The sequence below is a fragment of the Alligator mississippiensis genome, chromosome 2, assembly GCF_030867095.1.
Source record: "Alligator mississippiensis isolate rAllMis1 chromosome 2, rAllMis1, whole genome shotgun sequence".
Taxonomy (NCBI): Eukaryota; Metazoa; Chordata; order Crocodylia; family Alligatoridae; genus Alligator; species Alligator mississippiensis.
Window position 1 is genome coordinate 276,638,345 of NC_081825.1, and position 17,301 is coordinate 276,655,645.

A 17,301-nucleotide genomic window follows, 5' to 3' on the forward strand; every position below is an offset into this window, starting at 1 on the left:
GTCTCCACATGGGTCTGTACCAGAGGCAGACCTAATGACATCTTGCAGTTCTCAGGAGCCACTCTAATTAAAATGCCTGCTGTATCTCATGTATTCAGGGTCTCATGCTTCAAAATGGCAGCAGGGGTGCTCTAACTAAAGCGTGGTGGTGAACTTAATTAAAGCATCCCTACTGCCATTTTGAAATGCATGGACGCTGAATGATGCTGAGGCTGCTGGAGCATTCTAATTAGAACTCTCCAGCTGACTTAATTAATTAGAATATGTCCGAGCAGGCATTGGGCACGTGCCTACAAGGGTGGGGCCCTTGGTGCTGGGCAGTCGCATAGTGAGTCATCTTTGGAATCACAGACCCTGGAAGCCTGAGGTCCTGGCCCTGGAACAGTCTATGTTGCAGATGTGCCCAGGGGCCAAGGATTGTGGAGGTGCAAGGTTGTTGGCCTAGGTCTTTTGGATTTGGTGAACATTTGATTAACCTAAAATACTTTGGAGAAATGTTTCAGGCTAATATTTCATGAAGCTGGTTCAACTAACTTTTCTTCACTGGATAATTTCCAGCCAGCTCTATTCCACATAGAACAACTAATTGTTATCCGCGTGAATGCATGGTGCAAGTCACAAACTTATTCTTTTTTTAAAGAAGGAAAGTCCCAGCAGCAACATAAGGTCATTTAATGTTAAGGAAGGATTAGGGAGGAAAAGGACAGATTCTGTAAGCAGATTTGCTTTCATTGGTTTTTCCAGTTTATGGAGAGTGGTGAAGTCTGAATTCTCTCAGCTTTCCTCGCTGGCAGTTCCACTCCTTCTCCATGCTCTATCTCTTCCTCACGGAGCTGACATTTTCTGGACAATCATAAACAGCAATTTCAACAGCAAAGACTGGAAGATGAGGTTTGAAGCAGGTAAGACTAAGAGATGTGTGATATTTGTTTGCTTCTTGCTATGGTAGGAAACTGGGTTGTTTTCTTCAGTGGTTGCTTTGGTGAGTGTTTAAAAAAAATCACATGGTACTTTGATAGAGAAGAGTATAATCCATCCACCTGTGGACAATGCAGGATTGTCCTCTACACTCATCTACACTGGATTTCCTAACACTTAGTTGAACCAAATTTAAATATGTCCATTGTGGAGCACTGACCACTTGAGAGTCTCTTCTATCTTAGGAAGCTTTTCTTAATTCTCAGGTAAAATATCCCCTTTCTTAATTGTATCTCATAGCTCCTGTTCACAGCCCGTTCCCTTGCAAAGTTATTAGACATAATTCTACATTACCAGCTATAATAATGGCCTATGAAACTGTCTAGGTATTTCTAGCTAAAATTTTACTGTGTATACCCCAGATAGCCCATAACCTGATGTTTACTATGACAGTCAACAGATTTAAAATTTAGAGAGAGTGACTTCACGTCTACTGTTTAGGCAACAAAGGGGTTCAAACAGAATAGAGGAATGAAACAAGAAGAGCTCTTACAGCCAATAGGTGTTATTCTCTTTTCATTTTAGCAGCTGTACCCTAGTGTAGATCTGCTGATTTCTGTGGAGTTGCTTTGAAGAGAATCAAGGCCAGGCATTTTGGTTTGGAATTGTTGCCCCACGCCCTTACTGCAACTAAGCACTGCACATCATGGCTTGGGGAAAAAAGGGCTGCAAAGGTGACTTAGATACTCTTTGTACCAGCACAGTCAGTCCAAAGGCTGCTCTAAATTTTGCTGTTTGCCACTGGCCCTAAAAGACCTTTTTAGATTCTAGGGATTTCCTGGGCAGAGAGAACTGGGTGAAATAGTTTGTGTTTTATAGCCTTAAGACTAAGTGAGATAATAGTCTGTTCTGGCTTTGGAATCTATGAGCCTGTGAACTGAGATACTTGGGTCATGCCCTTTTCTTCCAGTCATGCCTCCTAGCCTAGCTTCTGGCATGTTGGGAGATGCTGTGCCACCAAAGGATCCTCCTCTGTTGGGGTGTTTTTCAGGCAGCTGGGCATGCTACAGCTGGGCATGCTTCAGCTACTTTGCACTGGAAGGGTGGAAGTATATTGGAGAATCTGGGAAACTGTAAATTACTGGGTATAAAATAAAAATGTATGATGATACTTGTCATCAGTGGTGAAATTCGAAACTAAGCTGAAGTTCCAGGTCTTCATTGTTGTGTTCTATGAGATGTCACCTGCATGTTTTGCTCAAGATGTAGGGAAAGAGGCCACTGCCAGAATTAATTTGAATATTTTCTCTCTTGGGGCTTGGCCATGGCAGTGGAGAAGGTGGCCGTGTTGTGCAGGTTTCTGGATATTCACTCAGTGACAAAAAATCACTTACTTAAATATTCCTTGGCCCATGCATTCTGCTGTTTTCTGACTGCTGTGGAAGATGTCAACCCAGCAGTAGCAACAAGAGCTGGGCTATTGCTTGATACTATAAAGAGACCAGCTTTACAGGTAGGTTCACTTTATTAATAAAAACACATACACTAACTATAAAGACAGGCACAAGGAACAAAGACTGGATTTCAGACCCAAAGATGAATGGTGTTCCTGTTAACAAGTGGGGAAGGCCTATCACTATCGCATCAAAAGGCAAAACTTTTTAAGGCTGTTAGTAAGTAGGAGATGCACAGGCAAAAATGCCTGTTACATATTCTAGATGTATTCCTCTGACTCCAGACACTAAAGCCTACAATAGGCTGAATAGCATCTGAACAGTTCTGACAGCATACTGATTACCGTATGTACTCATATACCACAATAAAAAAATTAGCCTTCCAAAATTGGGTTGCATTTCTTAAACAGGGAATCTGATTTTCTGTCCAGAATACAAGGATAAGGATGATGTTTTGCCTTCTCTTCCTCCAGAAGCTGCATGGAGGGAGGGATGGAGTTGAACAGAGCAGATTTGGGAGGGTGGCTTAGTACAATTGCACCCTATTTTGGTGCCTACTCAAATCAAAATTTATAATCAACTGCCTGGCAGCAGCAGCAAGCATTTCTCTTCAGGCAATGCTGAGGAAATCAACTGACTTCATGACTCATTATAATATACCCGATTCCTGCAGATCATACTTCACTACACAGATGTTAACGACCCTCTCTCTTTTTCAAAGGTCTTAATGTTTCACTAATCAAGCTATCCTTTCTTTGGTAATTTTGCTGCCTGCTAGCTATTCCTGGTCTTAATTCCCTTATTTCTCAGCCCTGAAGACTATTTTTAGCTCTTTTAAAAATCCTAGATCTGCTTATGGAATCCAGTCTTCAGCAGCAGCTACAGATTCACTTTTTGGTTGAGCATCTAAGAACTACTGACAGTTCAGCTATGAAAAGGTTACAACTGTAGTTGTAACAGGAAAGGGAGGCTGAATGAGCTGAAGGTTAGGCTATGCTCATTCTGTATGCAGCAATAACTTTTTTTTTTCTTCCAATCTGCTTTCCCAAAGACAAAGTGCATGTCTTATTTGATGGTATATGGTATGCAGGAAAATATGGTAGTTTTATATGGGTGAAACTAGGGTACATTTTTGCTCACATAGGGTAAATTATTCACAGGTAATTTGATAGTAAAAAACGTATATGAACAAACTAGATCTGGCTTTGACTTTGAAAAATGTATGTAAGTGCTTAAACTTCGGTCCCTACTAATTGGACTGCCTACACGATCAAAATGAAACACATATATAATCAATGAAGGATCAGGGCTTATGTTATGTATGCAAAATGGAAATTGTCATTGTACAATTACTGGTAGATACAACTGAAAGTATAGTTAAGTAATAATTCCAATACTGTTGTACATAAAATGCAGTTAAAAGGTTCAGGAATTGTGACCTCTGTATATATTCATCCTATCTATAAGTACAAGAAACACTCTAGAGTTATGTAGGAATAAATGCAATGCATCTAGGAATAGTGCTAAACCCTGCATTGCTATGAATTACCTGTCATATGGAAGGTCATTCTGGGTATTAGCAATGCAGATGTTTCCACGATGTGCTCAGTATATGGATACCTATACATCTGTCTGTCTATGTACCTAGGATACACTTTCAAAGCATGTCTTAGGAAGTGTACAGTGAAATGAGTGGGAGTTGCATAGCTACAATGCTTTGTCAAACTTTGAAAATGCATCCTCTGGTGTTCTGAAACAGTGGTGATATGCACTGAAAGTTAAGTAACCCTCCAAAGCCAGACTTTTCTTTGCAATCCAGTCAGACATTCTTCTTGGCAAGGAAAACATACTTGTCTCCCATATGCTGCATTTCCATGTTTTTTTTCCATTGTCATTGTTCTAGACCCAAATGCTGGCACCAACAGCAAGAGTCTTGGGCTAATAAAACAAAACTACGTATAATCAGACTTGATGACTCTGATACTTTTAGCCATGTTATCTATCTTCCCTATTTAGGGTTAGGCCCTACCTTACTTTTTATACTTAAACCTCCTAGTGAAATCAATGGGAATGTTGGGTGGACAAGAAGAGCAGGATCAGAACTATAGTTTTGACTTAAATCACTATTAAGCAATTTAAAATAGATTTTTCAATTATGATTTCAATTAGAAATCATAGAAATCATAGAGAAGTAGGACTGGAAGGGGCTTCCAGAGGTCATCTAGTTCAACCCCCTTTCTGCGGCATGATTATCCCTATCCAAACCAACTTATACAATTTATAGTTTAAATTCTTTGTAAGATTATCATCTGACACAACACAAGACATAACATCCTGACCTGCCACAGGCAAGGCAGGAGAACCATGGCAGCCAATGTCCTGCTTCTATAAAAGGTTAATATGCTTAAAAGAGATCAGCTAGTAGAATAACCTATTGAAATCCATAAGTTTATAGATGTGACACTGTTGAACAGAGTCCTAGAAAAATAGGACTGAAAGGAACCGCAGGAGGTCAAGAGACAACCATCCAGGTTAAAAGCATCTCCATTTTTAAGAGCTGATTAGACAAAAGTTTGTTTAACCTACTTTTAAAAACTTCCATTCTAGAGATCCCCATCCTCTGTAGGTAATTTGTTCCAATGCTATTGCACCCTCATAGTTAGAAATTCTTCTTAATACCCCACTTAAATTTCCCTTGTACCATATAAGGCCTTTACTTTTTGTCTATAAAGAGGCGTCTACTGCCACCCTCTTTATAACAACATTTTTGTATTTGAAGACTATGATTGAATCCCCCCCATATTCTTCCCTTCTCCAGGTGGAAGAATCACAGTTCTTAGAACTTTTTTTCATGTCATATTTCCTAGATTTCTGATAATTTTTGTTATTTACCTCTGGACACTACAATTTGTCTACATCTTCCTTGAAGCACAGGGCCAAGAACTGGAACTGTGCTCTAGGTGAGGCCACACCAGTGCTGAACAGAGTGGAAGAATTACTTCCCCTGACTTGTGTATGGCATACGTGTTAAGATGGACTAGTATTCTACTGCCTTATTTTTTGAATCAGTAGTATGCTGTTGGCTCATATTCACCTTACAATCCACTGTAATGCACAGGCCTTTTTCTGCAGTACTGCTGACTATTAATTTGTTCCCCAGTTTGTATTTCTTCACTGGATTTGTTCTGTACTAAGTCCTTTGCAATTTTCTTATTAAATTTAATCCAATTTATGACAATTTCTCCAGTATTATCAAGGTCATTTTGTATACATATTCTATACTCCAAAATGTCTGCTATTCCAGCCAGTTTAGTGCTATCTTCAGATTTACTGTATGTCTATTCCGTTCCACCTTTAAGTCATTAGTGAAGATACTGAGCAGACTCAGGACAGAGCCCTGTTGGGGTGGATTCTACTTGATACATTCTCTGAGTTAGACTTTCAGCCATTGATGAGTGCTTTCTGATAAATGATTCAACTAGTTATGCATTCACCTTACAGTAGTTTCATCCAGACTGTATTGCCTTATATTACTTATGAGGACTCCATGGAAAACAATATCAAAAGCCATACTAAAACTCAGATATATCATATCCATTGCTTTCTCCCCATCCACAAAGCCCATAAACTTGTCACAGAATGAAACCAGGTTGGTTAACCATGACTTGCTCTCAACAAATCTGTGTAAACTATTCCTGCTCGCCTTGTTATCCTCTAGGTGCTTAGAATTGATTCCTTGATGATAGGCTCCAGAATCTTTCTGGGTGCTGATATCAATTATCAATAGGAGGTTGCATGGACAGAGATGTGTAATGTATCTCTGTCCATGCACTGTAAGTCCTTGCATTCCTGTCACCAGGCAGAATCCCTTTTAATAGCACTCTTTTGTTTTATTTAATACACATATATGTGTTATTTAAATGCACCTGCACCAAAACTACTTTTATAGCAAGGGTGAAAATGAATGGCTAAATTTTCCACAACCCCAATTACATTTCACGATTCCTTGAAAGTAATGGTTTTGCCTAAATTTAAGTGTAGGCAGAATTGGCCCAAGAATTCTAAGGCAAGTACACTGTGGACACATCTGCATAGCTGATACTAAGAGCAACTTCTCATCTGATTAGAAGACTGGGACTGTTTCTAGAGGCAGTATATTGATTCCTACATAACTTAGATTGCTTGCTCCACTTCTAAGACTGGAAGTCAATACACTGGGATAATCCCACTGGATAGCGTAACAAGAAGGAACAAAGCAGAATTTTATGTTTTGTATGTACAACAGGGCAGAATTGTGCTCTAGGCCTTTGTGTTTCCTAAAATTTAAATAGAAAATTCCCCATTCAGAGAGGGCCTGATTCTTTACTTAAATGGTTGCACACTGATTTCAGTAGTTAATCATGATTTGTGTCAGAGGTAAGCTCATGTTTAGGTTTAGATGATTGGAGAAGTTGGGAAGTTTGGTGCTTTTAAAGATACACTCTTCACATCTGAGTTCTTATCTTTTTTTTTTCCCAGGGTCTCTGCCTTTGCCTTGACTTCCAGTTTGATACAGTTGTCAAGGACAGACCCACAATTCTTAGCAAGCTTTTGCTCCTTCATTTTCTAAAGAGGGATATTCCAGCTTTGAGCTGGGAGTTCTTTGTGAATCGCTTTGAGACGCTTTCTCTGGAAGCACAGCTTCATCTGGACTGCAACAAAGAATTCCCTTTTCCAACAAGTAAGCAGATTCCAAAACACATTGCTTTTTCGCCTTTGCCTGAATTCAGATACCTGCAGGAGGGAATGGGAGAAATGAAGGCTGCATCTGCTCTGGGGCTTAAACCAAGTTTGCTGAACTGATGTAGTCATTTTAAACTAAAAGAGGTTAACCCAGTCTTTGTGTGTTCTGATTGCCCAGTAGAGATGTCCATTCTTGTTATATTGTGTTTACAGGTTTGGATGCCATGTTCTGTTTTTGCTACAGCCTGGTTCTCTGACTTGGCTGAAATGTGATTTGATTTAATGACTAATCAAGTTAGCCAGACTGGATTTTTGTGCAAGTTCCCTAAACATTGATCTTGGTCCTCAGTGTAGGTGGATCTTTAGTTTGTTGTTATTCATAAAGGCCTTAAACATGATTGGACCCTGTTATGCTGAGGACAGATAAGTCCCTTGTCCAGAAGATGTACAATCCAAAAAAACACAAATGGAAGAATAGGGACAATGATATAACATGGGAAGTTCAGGTGCTCAACTGTTAATTCCCAGGGTACCTGTAACAAATATTTGTTAACAGATGAACTGCACATAAATTGTTTCCTTCTACAGTGCCTGTTAGGTGCCATCTCTTTCAATCCTCCAATAGGCTACGACAAAATAATAAGGAACTTGTCTTTGGATGATTATTTTATATCTTATTTTATATAACTCAAAGTAAGGATATCTGGAAGCATTTAACACATAAATGCAGCAAATGTCATCTGTTGCCCCTTGCCTATTACTTTCCCAAACATAACTGTAAAGAGTGTAGGGGATCTGAGTTTCTGCTTTTTGGGTCACTCAGATTGTAAACGTCTAAATCTTGAATGTCTTATGGACACCTGCACATCTCATCACTGATTCCATTAAGGCCAATGGAATTCTGCTGGTGTAACTTCCCAGTGAGAAAGCATGCTGAAACAGTTTACAAAGGTATGTGGAGGTCCAAATCCAATTAGATGTAGGCTATTTAAGGTTGGAATCTGATGCTAGACAGACTAGACTCCGAGTTCTGATTCAACAGTGCTGGACCTTCCTGACCTGTTCTCATGAGATTTCTGCCCTCTGAAATGGTGAAAGAATTGTGCCCTCTCCTAGCAAGAATTTCAGGGTTTAGATGGAAGAGTCTGGTTTGCCCTATCTTTGATATATAGGGAAGGAACCAATTTACCTTTTTTAAAACCTGTTTAAAATGTTTGGGATTATACAATTTAGGATTCACAAATGAGTTCCTTGCAAGTGGACCCCTTGCACCCATATGAAACCTTATTGACTTCAGTGGGGCTTGGGGCCCCCTGGCATGAGGCATTTTATAGGAGTAGGACCTAACTAAGCTGTGGAATGAATCCTAACTTGGTCAATTGCATTTGCAAAGCTATCACTGCTGTCCGGACAAATGTCGCCAACCTCAGTGATGCAGCAATGTGGAAGATCAAGAGGGCTCGTTTCGCACGCAATCGTCAGAAGAGTGTGCGTTCCCTGAGGGACAGTGTGAAGGGACCAGTGGAATCAAAGAGGGCGCTCTCCCTTCCAGAAACCTTAACCACCAAAATTCGTTGAGTATCCATTTATATTTTTGTGATAAGCCTGCATCTTCTCCCTTAAGACTGTATCCTGTTCCTGGGTACACATTGGAGCTTTCAGTATGCATCCAACCGGCATATGTTAGCAGGTTGGCATTTTGGACTGCCTCAAATCTTACTCAGATAGTTAGGAGTCAGTGGGCCTGTTCCAGGTTGGTAAAATGGAATTTAGGTGCTTAAGTCACACAAAATGATCCAGAGTAACTCCTTATTCAGCAGCCACAAAGTCTTTTGGTACCTAAATTCATTCAGTGCTTACATTTTGGACTACAAAATAGGCTTTTAAGTATGATCTGTTAAGGGTGCTTTGACCATGCCTACCACGTCAACAGTCTAGAGTTCAGCATAGAGTGCAGCTGCTCATGGTAGAGTCACTGCCACTCATCTTTTGCACACTAGCTTAATAGAGTACCCAATAAGATGGGAGACCTAGGTTTTGTTTTCTCCTCGTCCTGGAGAATGATCCAAATTTGACAGGTTAGAAGCCTAGGATTTCTATACAGTGAATGTGGAGACTTAGGTATTTCCCAGGGCAATCCACATCATCTGGTTGATCGGCAGAGAGACATCTACACCTAACCAGTCAAAATGTTAGGCACAAAAGTGTTTCTGAGTTCCCACTCCATTGGAAGGTAAGGATCTGATCTAGGGCAGCAGGGGGGCGGGCATTTCTGTCATCTCAGGAAGTAATGGTAAGGCCCACCTTTCACCCAGTAGACTGGAAGTGAGAGCACTTACACAAAAACTCAAGATCAGAGTTTAGATCCTCCTTATATGCAGGTGATTCAGACCTACATTCCCCCACTTTCCAGGAGCGTGCCCTAACCTCCAAGTTATGGTTAGGCTGTGTGGGTGCTTTCTTGTCTTATCTTGTTGAAGCTGGCTGACTGGGTAGTCAAGAGTGCAAGATTCATGGTGCCAGAAGGAGAACAAGCAAGAGGGAGCCTGCCTCTGTAGTGCAGTGTTAGGGGGCTCTGGTGCAGTGATGGAGTCTTGGGGTCTGTCCCCTGCTGTGAGAAATGTTTATGCCATTTCCATTACACAGTGGTTAAAAAACAGAAATTTTTACCCAGCAAGGGTGAGAACCCTGGATGCCTCTCTCAGGGGATTGTTCTCCTAACTGGTTTATAAAGTCATACTGTCTCTTACTTGCTGTCTCTCAGTGACCCTATGCATCTTGTACTTCTTTCAGCAAAACATCCATGCATCAACAAGAGGGGTGGAAGGTGCCCCCCAGACTATTCTTTACCTTGGTGGCTGGAGCATTGTCTTGGGAGGTGGGAGATGTGGGAGTGAATCATTTTGGACTCAGGAGGACACAGAATTTGGTCTTCCACTTTCTGGGTGAACACTCCATCTACCAAGCCAGTAAGCAAAATGTGGGCATTGCCATTAATGCTGCCAGGCCCTGCACATCCTGAGTGAACCGAGGCACATAATGTGCAGACCGTAGTCAGGCACCTAAGCTCAAGAGAGGGGCAGGTGCGAAACACCCTTGTGCTGCAGTGTTGCCTGTCATCTAACTCTAGGTGGCTCCCCACCTAGGTCTGCAACTTCTGAATTGCCCTTTGGTGGCTCCTAACTCTCCCCAGTGACCATATCATGGACCTAAGGGGCTAACCCTACATCTTTGAATCACCCCTTGAGGCCAGGTTCCTTATTTCTAGGTGCTCTGGTGCCTGTGTTGGAGGTGCCAGGGGACCAATCTGGACTTTGCCCAGTGACTTTTGCCAAAAGCCTAGACAGCTTTCCTGTTCTGTGCTGTAGTTATTTTATTAATAGAAAGGAATGCTCTGAAGCAAGGCTGTATTAATACATATGGTGGGCTGTGGACTGAGATTTGTGCACAGAGAAGAGGTAGTTCCAGGAAAATGAAATGTTGTTTTTCCAGCTTTTTAATATTAATATTTCTGCCATTTTATATAGCACTGTGCATGTGTGTAGATTATGCAGACAACTAGAAATCCCTTGTTGCAGCTACTCTGCATTTGAAAATTTTCTTTTCAGCATAGTAATGTCCACACAAAACATTTTTACTAACATCTTACCGTAAGGTACTAGGTTCTTGAAAATCTCTTGGGCTGTGTGAATTGACAAACTGCCAACACTGTAGAATATTTTTTTATATACTACAAGAAAAGCAATAATAAAACCAAACGTTCCCCACCTTTTTGGAGCACTTTACAAATGATAACTAGCCCTTTACTTAAAATATAATTCAGCAACAATTAACTCCCTTCACCCTCTCAAGGCCTAATAATAGTTCCTGTTAAATTAACAGAAATCCTGGGTACTAGTGAGCTACCATGATTAATGAGGTTATTTATTTTCTCTTAATACATTTTACACACAGTGTTCTGTGAATCTTACATAACCCTTCTTGCTTAGCTCCTAGTTCTGCATGGGTCCTTCTTGCTTAAGGATTCTTGGATCAGCAAAATGGAGTAATAAAGAAAACAAGAGTTATGGAGTACAAAAAAAATTACTACTGCACAAAAACCAACTCTTCTAACCTATTGTATGGTAACAATGAATTACTAGATGCACTTGAACATGATATTGGATTAACCTCAGGTAGCCCTGAGTATATGCAAAAGCTGAAGTTGCTTTATTTCAATAGAGTTGTTCTTGTTTTTTAAGCTGTGAGCTTGACCAGGCATGAGCAGTCTGCACCAGCCCTTGGTGGAACACCAGAGCAAACCCCAGGTGGGTACTTCTTCTGTTGAAGTGGGGGATGCATAGCTCAGGCAAGAAAAGAAAGGAGATAATACAGTATCTTGTATCATACACTAGCTTATCAGAGAGGTTCTTTCCTAGCATGTTGAGTGTCTGAAGAAGGAACACATTTGATCTACAAGTTTCTGTACCTTACAACCATCCCACCCCCCCATCTGCATCAACCTTTTGTCTCTTGTCTTATATTTTTTTGTAGATTGTTTGGGATGGATTCTGTCCTTTTTATTTAAAACTTGTATGGCGCCTACCACTATCTGGTTCTGGTCAATGAGTGGGGCTCTTAAATTGTTATTGTGATATAAATCAATAATAAATATTTGCTGAGGGTAGGCCAGGGTGCAACCGCAGCAGTTAGGGAGACAAAAAGCCTCTTTATGCCTCTCTTGTTTATATCTGAAAACACACACTCAAAGCAGAACAGATGTATTGAAATGGCTCGGTTAAAAACTGTGGAAGGCTTTTCCAGCTTCAGGGATCTGGCAGGGGCAGGAAGCACAGCCTTCCAGCACCCCAACTCTTTGTAACCTTAGCTGTATGCAGATGATCCCAGTGACGGACTGAGACTGTGTAACCCATAACACACTGAAGCACTTTTTCACAGTCACCATCTGGTAAAAGTGTAATGAATGTATATACAACAGATAAATGACTGCATTTCTTGGGGTTACAAAAGGCTAAGGTCTTGTCACATGGGAAATGTCAGCCTCGCATTGCATCGATGTCTGGTATTGTAGTTTTATCCTGGGTCAGGTGCCATTTGCTGTTTTTTTAAAGTCTCAGCTCCTGGACTTGGGTGATTATGTGACAATCTCAGGTTTCCTTTAAACAATGGGGAGCGTGACTTTGTGGTTTAGTGAGGAGGGTACTGTACCAGGAGGAAGCATACCCTGGATCCTGAGTTGTGCTCCCTGCCTATGCTCCCAGTGCTATTACTGTATTTTGCATTGAATAGTCATTGGATAAAAATGCATGAACTGCATGGGAACTAGGAGCCAGAGCCTAGGCCTCCTTCCCTCCCAAAACCACTCTTGCTCCTGCATTTTCTTATTCTGGCCCAGTAACTCTTTCTTTCTTTGCTGCCCAGTAGAGGGTACGCTTCATCTTGCCTAGACCATGGTCTGGGGTTTAAAGAACTGGTGAGCAGTGAGAGATGTGGGTTCCAACCCTCTCTGGGTGAGGGGGAGCCTAGAATCTGGTTCTCTTATTCCCTGGGTAAGATGTCCTTATGAATAACCCACTGGGCTAACAGTGGATGTAACATCCATTACATCAGTTGGATGTGTCACTCAGATGCAATCAGCTGGATTCCTTTATGACATTGCCATGTAAGCGTTTCTCATTGGAAGAATAGGAGAGTGGACTAGGATCAGCAAATACCCACTGGGCTAACTGGGTTTCTCATTATCAGAATAGGAAAGATGAATATCAATGCAGGGTCAATATCAATATCAATTATTGGTCCCTTGAGGTAGAGATAGGGGGTAGAGATAGGGGTTGGGGGAGAAACATGGTGCTGCCCCTTGAAAGAATAAGAGCTATAAATCTGTGGGAGGGGATTTGGATTACACTCCAAGGCAGGATGTTTAGTTTTCATGCTAGCTGAAAAAAACACTTAAAGGTGAGTTCAAATTTGGGGCTACACATCTGGGATTCCTTATCTTGTACAGATTTAAAACAAACCAACACACTCATCCAGGTATCCCAGTTACTGTTGCTTACTGATAAATCTTTATTGCGGGCTTTGTTACTAAGGAAGCAGCCATCCAGCTGATAGCAGGAGCACAAAATAATTGTGGAGCTGTGATAATTTATATTATTTTTGGCAATAGTCTATCATGGCAATAGTCTATCCATATCAGCAATGGATGCTGCAAACAGAGAAACATTAAAGAAATAATATTTTTTTCATGCTTCTGAGGGTATAACACTGACCCCGCAGAGTGAACGCTCAGAAAAAAATCTTTGGCAGTATCCATCAGCTCAGGTCATTAGAGTCAAAGAATCTTAGAAAATTAGGGTTGGAAGAGACTTCAGGAGGTCGTGTAGTCCAACCCCCTGCTCAAAACAGGACCATCCCTGGGCTATATCATCACAGCCGAGGCTTTGTCTGGCCTGGTCTTAAAAACCTCTAAGGATGGAGGTACCACAGCCTCTCTTACTGCAGACCCACTGCAAGACTGAAAATTTCCAGGTTTCTGAATGACACGGCTCAGTGATAAAACTAAAACAGAATAAATGTTTCCTGATTATTTACCCACTTAATTGTAGGTGGAAGTTTTGGGATAGTTTGGAATAGGTTTAGAGAGATATAACTGACATAAATGACTCACTGCAGAGGCATAGCAAGCTCTTGCAATACCTGGGTAGAAGAGGGAAGGGTTATGCTGACCACTGGCTAGAAACAGACATTCAAAAAGCCTGAGCCTGTATTGATTCAACCTTTGCAGGTTAGTCTAGCCTGCAATGCTTGAACCAATTTGGAGGTGGATAGACATTCCCTTTTCATTCTAGAATGCAGGCACATACCTGCAGTGGCTCAGGCTAGAAGCCAGGGGGCACTACAGCAGCCCTCCCTTCCCTTCCATAGAGCTGAGCCGGGGGGGCATGGACAGACCTCAGCTGGATGCTTTAATTAGGAAGGGATTCAGCCCCCCCTCCTCGCTGTAGATAACACAGCATTGAGTTACACAGAAGGTAGTTACACAGGGAGCTGTTAGCATTTATCAGCCCATCAAACAAAACAAAAGCTTCTCTCATTAGTTCAAGCTCTTCTTAAACAACTTTTTCCAAGGAAGGAATTGAGAGACATTACCAACTACCTGTTGATTAGCTCCAAAGAGCCCTAAGTAGACACAGTCCTGTCTGTCTTTGTCCCGTCTCCCACAGCATGGACCATAGCCAGCATGTGGTGTGCTAGGTAATGCTGAGAGGTGTCCATGTAAGGCAGAGGGGAGAGGGGAATCCCTGCTTCAGCAGGGAGTGGGGAGGGGGAGGGGTGGAGCGGGAGGAAGCCAGGCAGATCCTATTGTACGTGCAGTTTCTGCCGGAGCTCCAGCCAGGCAGCAGAGGGGCCAGACCAGCTCTCTGGAGCAGACAGCCCCTCCCAGCCCAGAGAGCATGCTGGGATGCTGGTGGACTCTGATTTAACTTAAACCAGGAAGGGGTCTGGGACAGACATTGCATAAACCGGTTTGACTCAAATCAGTTAAGTCTGATACTACATTCAACCAGGTTTATCTCAAACTGGTTTCAGCCATTTTGAAACTGGAGTATGTGCACTGAACATCTTTACAGGTTTAAACCAGTTTCTGATCACTTAAACCACAGTATGTGTAATGTCTGTCCCTAGCCTGGAGGGCAGGCTGCGGAGGAGAGAGGAAGAATGTTTTCTGTCCCTGCTTTCTGCAGGCTGGTGGCAGCTATTAATACTGCAGCTCCTGTTGTAGCATTGTGGGCTCAGGCTATTGCAACTTGGGGATAGGCACACCAAATACTGGCCATGGCAGCCTCATGCTGGGGCTTGCTGGGCATTCTCCTCTGCCCCTCCTCCGCCTCCCCCCACCCCCCAGATATGCTACTAGGTGAGGAACTGTACCTGCCTGGCTCCTATGACAAACTGCTCTGTCTCCCATGGCAAAGACTCCTGGGAAGGGATGGGGCGAGGCTGACTTCTGCCCTTGTTGTGCCCCCTAGTTATACTACTGACACATTCAGTTCTAGGCTTCTATTTTTCACTTGTATGGAAAAATCACATAGCACTTCAGAGATAAAAACACTAGGATTGTACAGGGAATCACTATCATCATCACCATATTTCTCTCTAAAAGCTTCTGAATGAGAATTATGCCCTCTTGACAGAAAGTATTTGATAGAATGATATCCTTGCTATAAAATTCTATGGAAAGATTATCACTCTAATTTTAATTCTACAAGTTTAAAGGTAGTCAAAATGCTTTCATGTGTGCATTTTTGATGAAATATTGTTTCTGTAACAAAAAAAAATATACATGGAAAATTTTCATGTTGATCAAAATTTCTGGGTTTTTTCAATGAAAGGCTGGAAACCAAGTTTTTTTTTTCTTTTGAAGGAGGTAATTGTGTCATCTTAATTCTGCTTCAAAACAGCTTTCTATTTTATCTTTGGTTTTGGCCTAAGACTCAGTATAATAATCAGTGGGCATATTAATATAGGCTGTTAGTACTAATTAAAATTAATGATGGAATCAGTACTTTGTTGTTAAGTACCTTTTCTTTTGGTACAATCAACAAGGGCATTTTTAACTTTCTTCATCACTGATCATACATGAAATAAGGGATGTGCATTTTAATTATGCAGCATATACTTATTTGAATTTCTGCTTAAAGAGAACATGTAGGAATTAGGGCTGTGTGAAACAGCACCCTTTCGTTTTGACTTCTGGTTCACTGTTTCGAAGGGACAGTGTTTTGTTTTGTCATTTAGTTTTGAAGTACTGTTTCATTTCATTTTGTCAAAACTGTTTTGCTGTTTCGCCTTTTCACCCATAGGCTATAATGGAGAATCATGAAGATGCCTATAACTTTATAATTTCTTGGCCAATTCAAACGAAAATTGCAGGGATAGTAGCCCCTTCTGAGGGCATGAAGCCTGCCAAGGAGATAGGTGTAGGGGTTTCTAGGAAACTGCACCTCAAGGTGCCGACAAGCAAAACTAGTGTCACTTGCCGGCAGCGGCAGCCTCCTGTCCTTGTACACGCAGATCTAGGGGGTCCACACCCCCGGGAGGGCTGTGGGGTTGTGCTGCACTTCTCCCGGGGGTATAGGCCACTGGGTCTGCAGTTGGGGTGACATGAGGCTGCTGCCTCCTGGGACCAGTGCTGAGCACAGCCTGCGCCCAGCACTGGGAAGACTGGTGCTGCCACTGGCCTCAGGCAGCAGTGGCAGCCTCCTGTCATCCCATGTGCAGATCTGGGGGCCCGCACCCCCCGGGAGGGCTGTGGGGATGTGCCAGACTCCTCGCAGGGGTGTGGGCCCCCAGATCTGTGCTTGGGATGACAGGAGGCTGCTGCTGCTGCCTAGGACTGGTGCTGGGCACAGCCTGCGCCCAGCACTAGGAAGACTGGTGCTGCCACTGGCCCCAGGCAGCAGCAGCAGCAGCAGCAGCAGCCTCTTGTCATCCTGCATGCAGATCTGGAGGCCCACATTCCCCAGGAGGAGTCTGGCAGCACTGGGAGAGCAGGTTGAGCTCCATGGGGCTGGCAAAGCTGCTCAGAGCACAGCCCTGGCTCTCCCCACCTCCCACCAGCCTCATGGAGCTCAGCCTGGCAGTGGGAGGCATCGGGAGAGCCAGTGTCGGAGCCACTCAGAGTGCATCCCTGGCCAGTGGCTCTCCCCCACTTCCTGCCACCAGGCTAAACTCTGTGGGGCTGGCAGAGCCACTTGGAGCACCATCCAGTGGTGGGAGGTGGGGGAGAGCCAGGGCTGCGCTCCAACTGGCTCCGCCAGCCCCACGGAGCTCAGCCTGGTGGCAGGAGGTGGGGGAGAGCCAGGGTTGTGCTCTGACTGGCTCCGCCAGCCTCATGGAGCTCAGCCCAGCAGTGGGAAGTGGAGCACAGCCCTGGCTCTCCCCTGCCTCCTGCTGCTGGGCTGAGCTCTGTGTGGCTGGCGGAGCCACTCAGAGCACAGCCCTGGCTCTCCCCCACCTCCTGCCACCGGGCTGCTTGAAAACTCAAAATGTTTCAAAACTTTCAAAATATTTCAAGTGCCCTCATTTCATTTTGAAGCTGTTTTGAAGCATTTTGTTTCATTTCAATTTCGCTGTTTCTAGCTTGAAATGAATCAAAACAGCTTCAAAATGAAACACTCATCAACATTTTTCACAGCCCTAGTAG

General features: G+C 42.8%; 1 protein-coding gene across 1 annotated transcript in view; it reads left to right on the forward strand.

The window, feature by feature from the left end:
- UNC79 (unc-79 homolog, NALCN channel complex subunit) overlaps nucleotides 1–17,301 on the forward strand; it is a 181,668-nt gene that overhangs the window by 61,274 nt on the left and 103,093 nt on the right. The window contains exons 23-27 of the mRNA XM_019481650.2: nucleotides 745–902; nucleotides 2,250–2,431; nucleotides 6,891–7,092; nucleotides 8,488–8,667; nucleotides 11,336–11,401. Coding sequence (XP_019337195.1) covers nucleotides 745–902; nucleotides 2,250–2,431; nucleotides 6,891–7,092; nucleotides 8,488–8,667; nucleotides 11,336–11,401 — 788 coding nt within the window. The remainder of the gene's footprint in view (nucleotides 1–744; nucleotides 903–2,249; nucleotides 2,432–6,890; nucleotides 7,093–8,487; nucleotides 8,668–11,335; nucleotides 11,402–17,301) is intronic.